The sequence below is a fragment of the Lutra lutra genome, chromosome 4 (assembly GCF_902655055.1).
Source record: "Lutra lutra chromosome 4, mLutLut1.2, whole genome shotgun sequence".
In the NCBI taxonomy this organism is placed as follows: Eukaryota; Metazoa; Chordata; class Mammalia; order Carnivora; family Mustelidae; genus Lutra; species Lutra lutra.
In genome coordinates, this window is record NC_062281.1 from 164,934,980 (window position 1) to 164,951,615 (window position 16,636).

The 16,636-nt window shown below is 36.8% G+C and overlaps 1 protein-coding gene across 3 annotated transcripts in view; it reads left to right on the forward strand.

Moving 5' to 3' along the window:
- FOXJ3 (forkhead box J3) overlaps window positions 1-16,636 on the forward strand; it is a 153,943-nt gene that overhangs the window by 77,622 nt on the left and 59,685 nt on the right. For all 3 annotated transcript variants that reach the window (XM_047724681.1, XM_047724683.1, XM_047724682.1), the window contains exon 5: window positions 11,320-11,403. In XM_047724681.1, the coding sequence (XP_047580637.1) occupies window positions 11,320-11,403 (84 nt within the window). The remainder of the gene's footprint in view (window positions 1-11,319; window positions 11,404-16,636) is intronic.

A 16,636-nucleotide genomic window follows, 5' to 3' on the forward strand; every position in this document is an offset into this window, starting at 1 on the left:
GAGAGAGAGGGGGAAGCAGGCTCCCTGCTAAGCAGAGAGCCCGATGTGGGGCTCAATCCCAGGACCCTGGGATCATGACCTGAGCCGAAGGCAGAGGCTTAACCCACTGAACCATCTAAGTGTCCCAAAGAGATAAAATGTTTAAGAAATAAATTTATTATTCTTTATTTAGACAGCTTGGATTATTGTGTCATCTCTAACTGGTCTTCTTCCTCTGTGTTTCCCTTTGCTCTGTTTTCTACAGTGCTGCCTTTAGGTATGATAAACAACCATAAACCTGTCTCCCTTGCCATATTTTCATTTCTAGCCCTTATCTTCAAGCCCTAAACTATTTATTCAAGCTGTACTGCATTATTTTTCTTGCATTTATGATGCAGTTTTACATCTTCTTATTTTTGAAGATCTTCATTGTATTTAAAATAGTCTTATAGCTTATTCATCCTTTGGTGGCCAGCCCAAATATCAGCATTACTCTGAAAGAAGGTATTGTCCTTCTTCTCCCTCCTTTACTTTTTCTTTTCTTTTCCCCTATTTTCCTCTCTCTTTTTATTACCATAGTTCTTTGAGCATATCACTGTTACTGTTCTTGAATGATGTAGCCATCCATGTTATGATCTGTTCTAAATCTCTTGTGAGTGTTTTTTGCCGAACAGGATTGGGTCTTTGAGGGCCACCTGATTGGCTCAGTTGGAGGAGCATGTGACTCTTGATTTCGGGGTCATGAGTTCAAGCTCCGCATTGGGTATGAAGATTAAGCTGCTTAAATAAAACTTTTAAGAAGAAAAAAAGATTGGGTCTTTGATATCTTCATGCTTTCATAGCAGCTAGCATAGTAACTGTACATAGTAGATGCTTAAATGTTTATCACAAAAATATTTATTTGTCTTTTCCTGGTTAAGAAGTAGCTGTTGTATTTTGTCTTTTTTTTTTTTTTTTTTTTTTTTTTTTAAGATTTACTTATTTTTAGAGAGAGAAAGAGATTGAGAGTGTATGCAAGCAGGAGGAGGGGCAAAGGCAAAGAATCTCAAGTAGGTTCCCTGCTGAGTGTGGAGCATGGAAAGAGGGCTCAGTCTCACCACACTGAAATTATGACCTGAGCCGAAATCAAGTTGGATGCTTAGTTGACTGAGCCACCCAGGTGCCCTGCTGTTGTGTTCTTCTTAAGGAAACTTTTCTAATTATACACTAATTCTTTTGCCATTTTCAATTAAGGCTGGATTTTAGATGTTTAGGAATTGTCACTTTGGGATGCCTGGATGGCTCAGTCGCATAAGCGTCTCTCTTTGGCTCAGGTCATGATCCTGGGATTCTGGAATCGAGTTCTGCATGGGGCTTCTTGCTCCATGGGGAGCCTGTTTCTCCTTCTGCATGCTGCTCCCCCTGCTTGTGCGCACATGCGCTCTCTCTGACAAATAAGAAAATAAAATCTTAAAAAAAAAAATTGTCACTTTGCTTCTTTTTTACTCTTTTGATCAGTAAGGCAGGGCCAAGACAATTTATTTCACTTAACATTAATTCACTTATACTTGGAATTTGAGAGAACCTGGAGTTCTTATTCTTTAGGTGAACTTCTTGGCTTCCTGTGACATTAATGACTGTTTAGAACTTTTATCAAAGACTGACATGGTCCAAAGGAAAGCCATGTAAGAGCAACAAATCGAGATTTGAGTTCTTTCTGGGCAATACCCCTGACTTTGTTTCGTAAAGTGTCTTTTGGCTGTGCTGGACATACTATTGTATTAGATTAGAGCTCTTTGACTCCTGTTTTTTCTTAAGAAAATATATTTTTTTAAATTCACATACCATAAAATTTACCCTTTAAACACATATGATTCAGTGGTTTTTAGTATATTTGCAGAGTTGTGGGACCATTACCACTATCTAATTCCAGGACATTTTTATTTTATTACCTCAGAAGAAACCTTGTCCTCATTAGTAGTCATTCCCCCTTCACTCTCCATTTCTATGGATTTGCCTGTTTTGGACATTTTATATAAATGGAGTCATATAATTTGTGGCCTTTTGTGTCTGACTTCTTTAATTTAACATAAGATTTTCTATGTTGTAGCATGTAGCAGTATTTCATCCCTTTTTTGTGATTGAATGATAACTCCATTTTTTGAAATTTTATATTTTTTATCTGTTTTTATCTGATCATCAGTTGATGGACATTTGGGTTGTTTCCATTTTGGCTATTATGAAAATTCTGTTGTGATCATTTTTGCAAGCTTTTGTATGAACATAATGTTTTCATTTTTATAGGAGTGCAATTGCTGGGTCATATGTTTAATCTTTTGAGTAACTGCCATACTTTTCCATAGGAGCTACACTATTTTACATTCTTAAAATTCTAAGACTTCCATTTTTTTTTTTTTTACACCCTTGCCAACCCTTTTTAATTTTTTTTATTATAACCATCCCAGTGGGTGTGAAGTGTGGTATCTCTTTCTATTATGAGTTTGATTTGCATTGCTCTAATGGGAAATGATGATGATCATTTTTTCATGTGTGTATTGGCTGTTTATATATCTCTTTGGGAGAAATGTCTGTTTAGATTCTTTGGCCATTTTTTAATGAGGTTGTCTTTTTAATAGTGAGCTTTATATGTTCTTTATGTATTTTAGATACAAGTCCTGTATCTCATGTTTTGAGGATCTCCTTCCATTGTGCAGACTGTGTTTTCACTTTCTTGAGAAGGTCTATTGATAAAATAGGTTTTAGATTTTGATAAATTTACCAATTTTTCTTTGGTTGCTTGTGCTTTTGGTGTCATATCTAAGAAGTCATTGACTAATCCGAGGTCATGAAGATTTACAGTTATTTTCTAAGAGTTTTATAGTTTTAGCCCTTATTTAGGTCTCTGGTCCACTTTGGATTTTTTTTTTTTTTTTAAGATTTTATTCATTTATTTATCAGAGAGAAAGATCACAAGTAGGCAGAGATTCAGGAAGAGAGAGAGGGGGAAACAGGCTCCCTGCTGAGCAGAGAGCCTGATGTGGGGCTTGATCCCAGGACACTGAGATCATGACCTGAGCTGAAAGGCAGAGGCTTTAACCCACTGAGCCACCCAGGCGCACCTGGATTTTTTTTTTTTATGTATGTTGTGAAGAGGCCCAATTTCATACTTTTGCATGGGGATATCCAGTTTTGCCAGGACCATTTATTGGAAAGACACTTCTTTTCCCGTTGTTTTATCTCAGTCTGTGAAAAACCACTTGACCATAAAATATACTTAATTTATTTCTAGACTCTTAATTCAAATTACCATAATTTCATAGTAAGTTTTAAAATTAGGAGATGTGAATATTCCAACTTTCTTCTTCTTTTTCAAGATTATTTTGATTATGCTAGGTCAAATACGTATTTATTTTAGGATCAGCTTGTCAGTTTCTACAAATAAACTAATTTTTTAAAAAGATTTTTATTTATTTATTTGGGAGAGAGAGAACACAGAGGGAGAGGTAGAAGAAGACTCCCCACTGAGCAGAGAGCCTGCTGTGTGGGTCTTGATCTCAGGACCCTGAGATGACCTGAGCTGAAGGCAGATGCTTAACTGACTGAGCCAACCAGGCACCCCTGACTGCAAGTTTAATAAATCTTCCAGTCCGTGAGCACAGGGTATCTTTACATCCTTTATTCCCTTTAACTTAAAGAGTAAAATGTTGGGTATGTATAAAAGCAAGTAGACCTTTGGTATCTAAGTCCCACGTGGCTCTGGATGTTCTGAATATTTTCCTTATTTTAATAATTTCAGTGTATCTTCAAATAAGACATTTATTGGGGTTAAGTATGGCAGTCATTTGTTTTATATATATGAAATATATATAATTATAACTTTATGCTATTAAGTTTGGCTTTAGAGATACAAGGATGAATAAGAGATCACTACCATTAAAACTTCTCGTCTAGGGAAGAAATCACTTATAAACTGAGAATTTCATAGGTTCAGAGATAAAGATTTTTTTGAAAGTTGTTGGCCAGTTTTCATTATGTAAAGATTTCACTACGTAAAAAAGTGATTATAGGGGCTCCTGGGTGGCTCAGTGGATTAAGCCGCTGCCTTTGGCTCAGGTCATGATTTCAGGGTCCTGGGATCGATTCCTCATTCGGGCTTCACCTTCTTTCTCTGCCTGACTCTCTGCCTACTTGCGATCTCTCTCTCTGTCAAATAAATAAATAAAATCTTAAAAAAAAAAGTGATTATAAATTGTATATTAGCACTTTTTTCAGTGTTGCCTACTTGTGATAGCTTATGGAAAAGTTAAAAAATAAGTACTTTAAAGGCTCTTAAGACTTTGAGTTTTGGATGGGTTAATACCAGTAATACATTTTTAATGAATTTTCAGCATTTATGAATTAATAATTACAAGAAAACTTAGAATCATCATGCCATATAAATACTGAAGGAAATAAATAGCATTCAAGTAAAGCAAAAGAAAAATTAAAAAAAATTCTCTTCAGCTATCTGAACTCATCCTTTACCAAGGCTTTTTTTTTTTTTAAACCTAATCAAACGAACAGATTCTTCAATTTCTTATTAACTCTTGCAGATCTGTGACTTTTGTACCAGAATTCTCTGCATGGTTTTATGCCATGGCTTCACTGGGGAGTTCTTTTGAAGCCTGGAAACTCACTTTCAGAATAGTTTTAAATGTTTAAGTTAGAATATAGAGGATTAAAAAGATATGCAGTTATATTAAAATAGTTACAAAAAATATAACAAATTTATGATACAATAATCTACATGCTTCCTTAGTAACATTAAACAACAAAATTGAATGTGGTAGCATATTATTATTTTTGAATGTGGTAACATATTAAATAACAAAAGGAGAAACGAGTAATGAGTAGTGATGACATTTTTAGACAAAAACTATTAATGTGACAGGAATCAAACTGATTTTAAGATATTCCTAATATTGTCACTTGTTCCTTACATCCCTAGTAGAAGGAAATGCTGAATTTCAGCATTTTCACCTTACCTGATTTTGTAAAGTCCCTGAGTCCTGTGCATAGACCCTCTGGGAGTTCATGAATACCAGGTTAAAAATGCTAATTGATGTATTTCCTCTGCGTAATTGTTTTTTGCCCCCCCTTCCTTCTACCACAGCTGAACTTGATTATTGAGTTTCAGCTTAGTTCTCTCACTTAGCCCTTGCTAATTATTTACTTGCCTTCTATGTGCTAGTTATGATTCTAGGTATTTGGAATACATAAGGAAACAAAAGACAAAAATCCAATGCTCATAAGAAACTTACAGCCTTATGGGAGAATAACAAATAACAAATTATATAGAATTATATAGAATGTTAGATAATTAAAAATGTTGTAGAAAAATACAGACTAGGATAGAGTGGATTCGGTGTGGATTGCCATTTTGAAAAGAATAATAAGCAAGGTAAGTCCATTGGGAGAGTGACTTTTGAGCAAGGACATGAAAGTGGTGGGAGTTAATTATCCAGGTATCTTTTCTGTCCCCTTCACCACAGTTGAGGACTAAGACTTCCTTTTTATTTGTATTCCTGGTGTTAGCATTGTGACTAACATGATCAATCCTTCATGAACTGTCATTAAGAGAAAGGTGGTTTACCTTTCTGGTATCTGCTCATAGTTTGAGAAGTTTAGCCAGTTTGGGTGATTCAGCATGTGTTATTTTCCCAGTGGTGTGTTAGATAAATATTCAGGTTATGTCCAGGTAAGCTTGTTCCTATATTTACTTTCTGATACTAAACTTCATTAAATATATTTTGGCTGTTGTTATTAATCTTTTGTCTTTTGTGCAAAGCAGGAATAAAATAAATATTAAGTGAAACTTGGGTGGCTTAGTCCGATAAGTATCAACTCTTGATTTCAGCTCTGGTCCTGATCTCAGGTCCTGAGATTGAGCCTGGTGTCAGGGTCCACGCTCAGTGGGAGTCTGCTTTTCCCTTCCCTCCCCAGCTAAATAAAATGGAAAATTTTTTTTTTTTTAAGAATTTAACTTTTGTAGGCACAACTCTCTTTGGCAGTCAAATAAAAGTTGTAGTAGAAAAGCCCTTAAAATTTAAGATTTGACAAATATTTTTGTGCATCTCTCTTAAATCAAAATTGTAGGAGATGAAGAGTATTAGAAAATTAATACGAAACAGTATGGGATCAAATGCTGGAGGAAGAAATACTTCATATGTATTTTATTTAATCCTTGATATATCCTCAGGTCCATTGGATCCAATTCAGTTTTCGAGTATCTATTTTGAGCATTGCTAATTTGTAAAGATGATTATTTATTTTTATTTTTATCATTTTTTAATTTTTTTTTTAAAGATTTTATTTATTTATTTGACAGACAGAGATCACAAGTAGGCAGAGAGGCAGGCAGAGAGAGAGGAGGGAGCAGGCTCCCTGCTGAGCAGAGAGCCTGATGCGGGGCTCCATCCCAGGACCCTGGGATCATGACCTGAGCTGAAGGCAGAGGCTTAACCCACTGAGCCACCCAGGTGTCCAAAGATGATTATTTTATTACTTTTATTCTTTCTTAGAAATCTTCTAAAGAACAAATAGGAAATTTATGTATTTTATTTATTTACCCCCCCCCAAGATTTATTTATTTATTTATTTGACAGACATCACAAGTAGACAGAGAGGCAGGCAGAGAGAGAGGAGGAAGCAGGCTCCCTGCTGAGCAGAGAGCCTGATGCGGGGCCTGATCCCAGGACCCTGGGATCATGACCTGAGCTGAAGGCAGAGGCTTTAACCCACTGAGCCACCCAGGTGCCCCGGGAATTTATGTATTTTTAAAAAAGAATATTATTTGACAGAGTGCAAGAGAGCATAGCAGAGGAAGGGGCAGAGGGAGAGGGAGAAGCAGATTCCCCATTGAGCAGGGAGCCAGATTCAGGAGCTTGATCCCAGGACCCTGGGATCATGACCTGAGCTGAAGACAGGTGCTTAACCAACTGAGCCAGCCAGGCGCCCCTAGAGGGTGAAATTTTACAGAGTATGTTTTCTGACTAGTAGAATTAAATTTGAAATTAGTAACAAAAATATATTTTAAAAAACCCCAAATGTCTAGAAATGAAATGATGCATTTTTAAAGTACCTTTGGGGTCAAAGGCAAAATCGTAGGGGTATTAGAAAGTATTTTGAGTTGAGTGGTAATGAGAGTGGAATATATAAAAATCTGTGACATGCAGCCAGTGCATTGTTTAGGAAGGAGCTTACAGGTTTAAATTAGAAAAATTAGAAGAGTCTGAAATCAGTTATGTAAACATTTACCTTAAGTTAGGAAAATAAGAGCAAATTGAATCCAAAGTAAGTGGTAGGAAACAATAAAAGTAAGATTAGAAATCAGTAAACTGGAAAATGAACAAACAAAAGCAATGAAACCAGAAGCTGAAATACTTTAAGGAAAAAGCAATGCCAATTTTCCAGAAAGTTTAAAAAAAAAAAAAAGTGGATGAAGGAGCAGTTTACATAGCTCATTTCATTAGTTCAGCATCACTGTGGTACCAAAGTCAGGCAAAGAAATAATCAGAAAACTACAGACCAATATCCTTTGTGAACATAGACCCAAAGATCTTTAACAAAATATTACTGAATTAAATTCATTGATATATAAAAAGGAGAATATGTCGTGATCAGGTGGGATTTGTCCCAGGAATGCACTGCAGGTTAAAATTAGAAAACCAATTGATATATATAATTCACTAAGTAGTAGAAGGAAACAGAAAAATCATATCTTAAGTGTAGAAAAAAATTGAAACTCATTCAGCATGCTAGGAATAAAAAGGAATTTCCTTAATTTGATTAACAAGTCACCTGTTGAAGAGAATTTACGGGGGCGCCTGCATGGCTCAGTGGGTTAAAAGCCTCTGCCTTCGGCTCAGGTCGTGATCTAGGGGTCCTGGGATGGAGCCCTGCATCGGCCCTCTGCTTGCCTCTCTGCCTACTTGTGATCTCTGTCAAATAAATAAATAAAATCTTAAATTAAAAAAAAAGAATTTACATTGTATTTAATAATGAGAAAGTGGATGCTTTCCCTCTGAGATTGAGAACAAACAAGGGTGTTTGCATTCACTTTTACGAAACATTCTATTAGAGGGCCAAGCCAGTGGAGTAAGGAAAGAAGAAGAAAAGCCATCCAGGTTGAAAAATACTAAGTGAAACGGTCTTGTTTTGCAAACAACAATATTGCATATGTAGAAAATCCTAAAGAAGCTATGGAAAAGCCCCTATAACTAATAAATGAGTTTAGTAAAGTCAAAAGATGCAAGGACAGTGTAATTTTTTTAAACTACCAAGGAACAACTAGAGGTTAACAAAAGCAGTTCCATTTGCAGTTGCATGCAAAACAATGAAATACTTTAGGGATACATTTTAACAAAATAAATACAGATGTCTTCCCTGAAAACTGTAAAACATTACCAAGAAGAAATAAAAGACCTAAGTAAATGGAGAGCTATAGCATGTTTATGGGTTTGTGGAATAGAGGACTCATGTTGGATGTCAGTCTTCTCCAAATTGAGTTATAGAGAATGCAATCAAAAGAAAAATCCTAACAGATTTTTTTTTTAAAAGAAACTGACAAGCTGGTTCTCATAGTTATGTGGAAATGCAAAGGACCTAGAATAGGCAAAACAGTTTTGAAAAAACTGAAGTTGTAGGACTTGTGGTGCCTGATTTCAAGGCTTTTTATACAACAAGAGTAATTAAAACACAGTGTTACTGGTATAAGGATAGACAAGTAGATCAATGGAACAGAATAGAGTTCAGAAATAGAGCCGTGTATATATTCAGCTGATTTTTGAGAGAGTTAACCCTAAGTGAATCAGAGACCTTAACATAAAGGTTAAGACTATTTTATGAAACATCTAGAAGAAAACATGGGTGATATAGGTGAACATGGGTGAAATAGGGGTGCCTGGGTGGTTTAGTTGGTTGGATATCTGCCTTTGGCTCAGGTCATGATCCCAGAATCCTGGGATCAAGCCCCACAGGGAGCCCACTTCTGCCCCTCCCACCTTCTTATATGCACATGCACGTGCTCTCTCTGTCTCTCGGTCTGTCATAAATAAATAAATAAAATCTTGAATTTGGGCATCTAAGGTTTTTTGAGTACTTCCTGAAGAGTTAAGCTTATGAACAATTTTTTTCTTCGTTGTTGATGTATTTGTAACAAGCCACAGCCAATCAAATTTTGTGTGGAAGAATATAATTTTTATAGTTTTATTAAAATGTTTAATAAATCAGTCTGATGTATGGGCAGTGAGCTGTTTCCCCAGATTAACACACAAATACACACCCATGAAAACAACACTAAACACTGGAATTTGTCATTTCCATGAACAGAGGATTTTAAACTATTGTCTAATGAGTATTGGTATTTTTCTTCCCAGTTTATTTTTCCATTTGTGTATTAATTGAGTATAAGACCTTTTTCCTTCTTTGTTTATTTTGAAACTTGTTAGCTGAACCTACTCATAAAATCATTGTTTTTATTTTTAGTGCTTAATTTCTGTAGCATGTATATTTTACATGGTTCTTGGGAAGTTTACATCAGGTCTGGTAGACTAATTAGCTGAAACTGCAATGACTACTTAGAAAAGATATCATGGAAGAATCCTCCAGTAATGGCTGGGTGATGAAATGAGTGCTAAGTTCAGGTACCTGCATAAACTAGGATCTGGGAAGGCCTGGCATCATACCCTGTACTCTTAAACATTGTTGGCACAGTTTGTTCAAATGCTTTTCTTCCCATTTCAAGAAGTGTTTATTGAGTACTTGCTATGTGTCTGATATTGTGCTGGGCACAGTGGATATATAAATGAGTTTCTGCTATTAAGGAACTCAGCCCAGAAAGGATTCAGGCCTATAAATAAGTTTATAAATGTTAAGTGCAGTCAGTAGTCCGGATGTATAAAATGCATGGAGATCTTAAAGAGGGATAGAATGATGAATTCTTAAGGACAGTGGGAGGATCAGAGGAAGGATTCCTTTAGATAAGATCTGAGCTAAATTTTGAAGGTGGAATGTGAGGTTGTCAGTGGTAGGGTGAATATTATAGGCAGGAGATCACCATGTAGGGCAAGGCATAGCTGTGTGAAAGGACACGGTATGCTTAAAGAACTCTAAGCAGATAATTCATGTTGGATGCAAGTTTGAAGATTTGATAGATGAGTGCTTTATTTCCCCTCATTGTTAAATATTGCTTGAAAAGGAGCCAGGGAAGCTGAAATGTGTATCTCCCTCCCTTCTTTTCCTTTTCTTACTCTCTCCTTCATTCCTTGCCCCCCCTCCCTAAATAGGGGTGGGTGTGTGTGTGTGTGTGTGTGTGTGTGTGTGTGTATAAACAATTTGAGGAAGAAGGGAAGCAAGGTCTTGATTCTGGTCCTGGTTCTCATACCCTTGGTTGAACAAATCACTTCTCTTTTTGAGCTTTGGTTTCTTCATCTGTATAATAATCTGTAAATGGTATGATCTATACTTTTCAAATATTTTGTAAAGGAGTCACAGTTTTTGAGTGCCTGGAACACAGTAGGTACTAAATATGTATTTTCAAATGAGTGGTCTGAGAACTTGTGTCTGAGAGAGGATAGTTAAAAAGTTGTGACAGAATAAGCAATAAAATACTTGTTTACAGACCACTGCTTCCCAGGATGCATTTATTATATAGAATGTGTTCAAGCAGTTTGTCTTTCTAAATTGTTTCGCTTAACCATTTAGATTTGTGAGGTCCCAGAGTATAGAAATTATGGTATCTTTATACATAAAACCCATTAGACTTTAAAGTCCTGTGCTGTTGTAGTTATCATATATGTCCAATTAAGAATCAGTATATATTTTAAAAATGTGTTCAGTTGATCACTGCACTTTACTTTGGCTGTGGCAGAAGTTCTTGGACCTCACACTACTTCAGATTGTGATTTTTTTCTTTTTTAATAATCTAGTTGTAAATGGACTTTGCTTCTAATATAAACTTTACTTTTCTCAGTGCAGAGCTAGTGTATCTTCTCATGCTGTTTTTCCACTGTTGTATCTGCAGAATGTTTGTTTTTGGAGCAGAGGATTAAAAAAATCCATTCTTGGGGCGCCTGGGTGGCTCAGTGGGTTAAGCCGCTGCCTTCGGCTCAGGTCATGATCTCGGGGTCCTGGGATCGAGTCCCACATGGGGCTCTCTGCTCAGCAGGGAGCCTGCTTCCTCCTCTCTCTCTGCCTGCCTCTCTGCCTACTTGTGATCTCTCTCTGTCAAATAAATAAATAAAATCTTAAAAAAAAATCCATTCTTAATGGTATAGAGTTGCTGTAATATACTGTTAATATAATTTCTTTCTTTACTTTTAGGGGTCCTACTGGGCAATAGACACCAATCCGAAAGAAGATGCGCTGCCTACTCGGCCAAAGAAGAGAGCACGATCTGTAGAACGGGTAAAAATCTCTTTATCACAAATTTAGTATGAGAGTTTATGTCAGCAATATAAATTTTTAAAGTTAATTTCTAATATAAGTACAACCTTAATGAAGGTAGTATTTTATTTGTATAGCATTTCTGTTTTTTCAGAGCTCTTTCAGACTCATTTTATTTGATCTTAATAATTAACCCTTGAATGAGGTAAGCAGTTTAGGAATTAAGTAAAAAGTTTGTTACGTAATTAGGGCATAGCTACTGTCTGAGACTTGAATCCAAGTCTCCTGGAATTTAATTTGGTATTCATTCCTCTGTATCTACAACATTGAAGACTGGCTTTATGTAACAGAGCTATTCCCTTTCACTGCAGATAATCAGTCTGATGACATTGAATTTTCCTGATTGTCTTTGCAGTGCTTTTTCCTGCTTCCAACCATGTAGTAATAATTTCATATGCCAAATCCTGTGTGTATGTGTTGTTTAGAAGATCATTCTTACGAATTTACGGTTAAAATTAATTTATAAGAATGAAAGAGAAATGGAGCTCTAGTTGATGTCTTATTATTTGTTGGAATATACTTTTACTCAACACTTTGGCTGTCATCAGACATTACTTTACCTTTCAGCTTTCCCCATTCTGTATTTTCATTATCTCAACTAAAACACACATATACACACCATTATACCCTATTCTTCTTTAAGGCTCATTTCGTATGTTAACTATATTATGAAACTTTTCCTCACTTTGTGTTCTTATAGAATGTTTACAAAGTTCTTTTATAGTATCTCACATTTTGTAGAAATTATTTTTCTCTATATTTGTCTCCTTTGCTGGACTGTGATCCCTTAAGAACTGAGAAATATATTTGTATCTCTAGAGTTAGTATTTTTCACAGCTTATAAAAGTATCAGTAAATGTTTGCAGAAAAAAGCAGGACAAAGGGAATAAGATAAGAGAAACTGGGTAATTGTTTGGTCAAATAAATTTTTTTATGGTGGTTCCTGGTAGAGAGATAAAACTTCTTCCTGGTGGAGCGATAAAACTTCCGATTCTCAAAGATAAGGACCTTAAGCTGTGTTTAAGTTGGGGTCAGGTAAGCTATGAAGTGTAGCAGCAACGTAAATGGAGCCGGCAGAGGGAATTCAGTATTCCATTTACCAAGCTATGTAGAGTTAGAGGTGAACTCTTAGGCCAGAACACGTTTTAATTTTACACATACCAAAGTTTAAGAAATAAAGGAAATTAAAGAAATGAAAGTTTAGGGGCACCTGGGTGGCTTACTTGGGTAAGCATCTGCCTTCAGCTCAGGTCCTGAGCGCAGGGTCCTAGGATTGAGCCTGACGTTGGGCTCCCTGTTCAGCGCGTAGCCTGCTTCTCCCTCTCCTTCTGCCGCTCCCCCTGCTCGTAGCATGCTCTCTCTCCCTCCCTCTCTCTCAAAAAAATAAAATTTTTAAAAAGAAGGTTTAGTATCGGTGGGATGGCCTTCTGGTAAGTTTTAAAACAGATGATGGTGAGAGCTATGTATGTAATGTATGTATGTAAACCATCTGTAATGGTTTGAGAGGGAATGACCCTCAGTTCCTGCCCTCCACCTTCTTTTAAAAGAGAATTAGCAATTGGGCTTTAATTGTGTGAGGATATGGAACACAGAACATTTAGCATTTATTGCTAGAATTTGAAGGAAGGGGAGAGCTATCCACATTGTTAACCCAGAGCATCAGCAAGGATATATATCTTGGAAGGCTAAGGAATCGTGATCTTCTCGCCGTTTGTTCTCTACTGAAGTTTCTGGAACTTAAATTATTTTTGGAAATTTGCATTGGTAGTTGGGTTGACAGCTGTGCATTCCTTTGGACATCAACCCTGAATTTTATTGTTATCTTGTTGCATAGTTCTTAGAGCAATCACTTTTTATTTTTGAGAGTCCTGTTTTTTTCCTGAAGACCATATTGTCTGTTTTACAGCGGAAGTTTGTGGAAATAAAGGATTCATATTACACGTTATGTATGTTTTACATACAAAGCATATGTTCTTTGGTGTGTATTTTGGGCACGTAATTTCTATATTTTCTATTTATCCTTTTATCTTCATTTTAAGTTAACTTAAGTTAAAAAGCATGTAAAAGCTTCAACAACTTAACTTTGTAGTGTAGTTCCATAAAAGAGCCAGAGTCTTTTGGTTAATACTATTGATAATTATTTTGGCCTGAGCTATGTGTTGGTTGCTACTGTAGGAGAGGAACTATATAGAAAGATTCTAGCTGTAAGCAGAGTACATATAATCAGGGAGACAGATACTCTTTTAACAAATACTCTGAAAGATAGTCTTCATACAAAATACAATTTCTTGCTCTGAGAAACTAGTTATGTCTATTTTTCATTTAGAGGTTTTTTGGGGGGAGTTTGTAGTATTTTTATTACAACAGTTTATATATTTTTTTAATTTTAAAAATTATTTTATTTATTTATTTGACAGACAGAGATCACAAGTAGGCAGAGAGAGAGGGGGAAACAGGTTCCCCGCTGAACAGAGAGCCCGATGTGGGGCTCGATCCCAGGACCCTGAGATCATGACCTGAGCCGAAGGCAGAGGCTTAACCCACTAAGCCACCCAGGAACCCCAAAGTTTGTATTTTAAATGACCATTGGGTTCTATCTAAGGAAACGCATAAGATAGTCAAATAGTGATGGTTCTGAATATGATATTTATATGTTTAAAGTTTTCTCAAAAACTAAACATGACCCATAAATTGAAACTTTATTTGATTTGATTAATTAATTAATTTTAGAGAGAGAGGGCGTGCAAGTGAGCAAGATGTGAGGGGCAGAGGGAGAGGGAGAAAGAGAATCTTAAACAGATTCCCAGCCCTGTGAGAGCCTCATAGGGCTTGATCTAATGACTCTGAGATCATGATCTGAATCACCTAGGCAACCCTGTTTTTTTGTTTTGTTTTTTTTTTTTCTTTAATTTTATTTATTTATTTGACAGAGATCACAAGTAGGAAGAGAGGCAGGCAGAGAGAAGAGAGAGAGGAGGAGAAAGCAGGCTCCCTGCTGAACAGAGAGCCCGATGTGGGGCTCAATCCCAGGACCCTGGAATCATGACCTGAGGTGAAGGCAGAGGCTTAACCCACTGAACCATCTAAGTGCACCCCCCTGTTTTTATTTTTTTGAGTAATTTCTACACACCCAATGTGGGGCTCAAACTCAACAACTCTGAGATCAAGAGTTGCATGCTCTACTGACTGAGCCAGCCAGGCACCTCCAAACTTTAAAAGTTTTTAAAATGTAGGGGTGCCTGGGTGGCTCAGTGGGTTAAGCCTCTGCCTTCAGCTTGGGTCATGATCTCAGGGTCATGGGATCGAGGCCTGCATCAGGCTCTCTGCTCAGCTGGGGGCCTGCTTCCCCCTCTTTCTCTGCCTGCCTTTTTGCCCACTTGTTTTCTCTCCCCCCCCCCCATCAAATGAATAAATAAATAAAATCTTTAAAAATTTTTTTTAAAGTTTTTAAAAAAAATGGTAAATATGTTGACATTCCTCAAAGTTTTTTTTTTTTTTTTAAAGATTTTATTTATTTGTCAGAGAGAGAGAGAGGGAGAGAGAGCGAGCACAGGCAGACAGAGTGGCAGGCAGAGGCAGAGGGAGAAGCAGGCTCCCTGCTGAGCAAGGAGCCCGATGTGGGACTCGATCCCAGGACGCTGGGATCATGACCTGAGCCGAAGGCAGCTGCTTAACCAACTGAGCCACCCAGGCGTCCCATCAAAGTTTTTTTTTTTTTTTTTTAAAGATTTTATTTATTTATTTGACAGAGAGAAATCACAAGTAAGCAGAGAGGCAGGCAGAGAGAGAGGAGGAAGCAGGCTCCCTGCTGAGCAGAAAGCCCGATGTGGGGCTCGAACCCAGGACCTGGGATCATGACCTGAGCCGAAGGCAGCAGCTTAACCCACTGAGCCACCCCAGGCGCCCCTCAAAGTTTCTTATTAAATTTCTGAAATTTGAAATTTTTTCCCATGTGTAAACATCAGAATTCTGTGTGAAAAATCAAAATATTTTATGCATTTTTGAAGAGATGAGCTTTTAGAGGAACAGAATTAGCTCTCTAAACTGCTAAAGAGAAAGGGTTTTTGAAAAAATGGAAGTAACCGTATCTTTATGTCCTAAATGAAAAACAAAGCATGATAGTTCTCTCCCAACCTAATACTCTTAATTCATTTCTCTGGATCACCTTCCTGTCCCTCCATTTATATGAACATAATAAGCCCATGTTCTGTCTTTTTTTTTTTTTTTTTAAAGATTTTATTTATTTATTTGACAGAGATCACAAGTAGACAGAGAGGCAGGCAGAGAGAGAGAGAGGGAAGCAGGCTCCCTGCTGAGCAGAGAGCCCGATGCGGGACTCGATCCCAGGACCCTGAGACCATGACCTGAGCTGAAGGCAGCGGCTTAACCCACTGAGCCACCCAGGCGCCCCCATGTTCTGTCTTGATCATTAAGAGAATTCCTTTTTTCTTTTCTTAATCTTTACATATATAAATGTCTCTCATTTTCCTTTTTCTCACTTCTTAACACCTTCTCACCACTTTTTCTTTATCATAAAATGGACCTGCAGACCTTAAAAATATTACTGCATAAATTTTAGCATGGTAAAATGAATAGGCTCCTTTACTGGGAGTCCTTTGTTTCTCTTCTGGTTTTACAGTGTACTTGTTCTTGTGACTTTTGGCAAATTGTTTTTTTGAGTTTCAATATCCTCGGTTATAAAGTAAGAAGATAGAAGTCTTCATAGCTGCTTTGAACTGAATGTTTGTGTTCCCCCAATATGCCTGTGTTTGAAACCCCAATTTCAGTACGACAGTATTTGGAGGTGGGCCCTTTGGGAGGTAATTAGGTCAAAAGGCTATAACCCTCACAAATGGGATTAGTGCCTTTGTAAGAATAGGCCACAGAGCTAGCTAGCTGTCTTTGCACCATGTGAGAAACCAATGAGGATACCTGTAACAGGGTTCTTTCTCATCAGAACCTGGCCATGTTGGCACCATGATCTTGGAGTTCCTGCTTCTAGAACTGTGAGAAATACATTTCAGTAGTTGATAAGCCATCTAGCTTACGGTAATTCTGTATAGCAGTTTGTGCTAAGACGACATTTTAATAATAATAATGATAGGTAATTACATTGAGTTTAGGTGCCAGATGCTTTTTATTTTTATTTATTTTTTAAAGATTTTATTTCTTTATTAGACAGAAAATATGCACA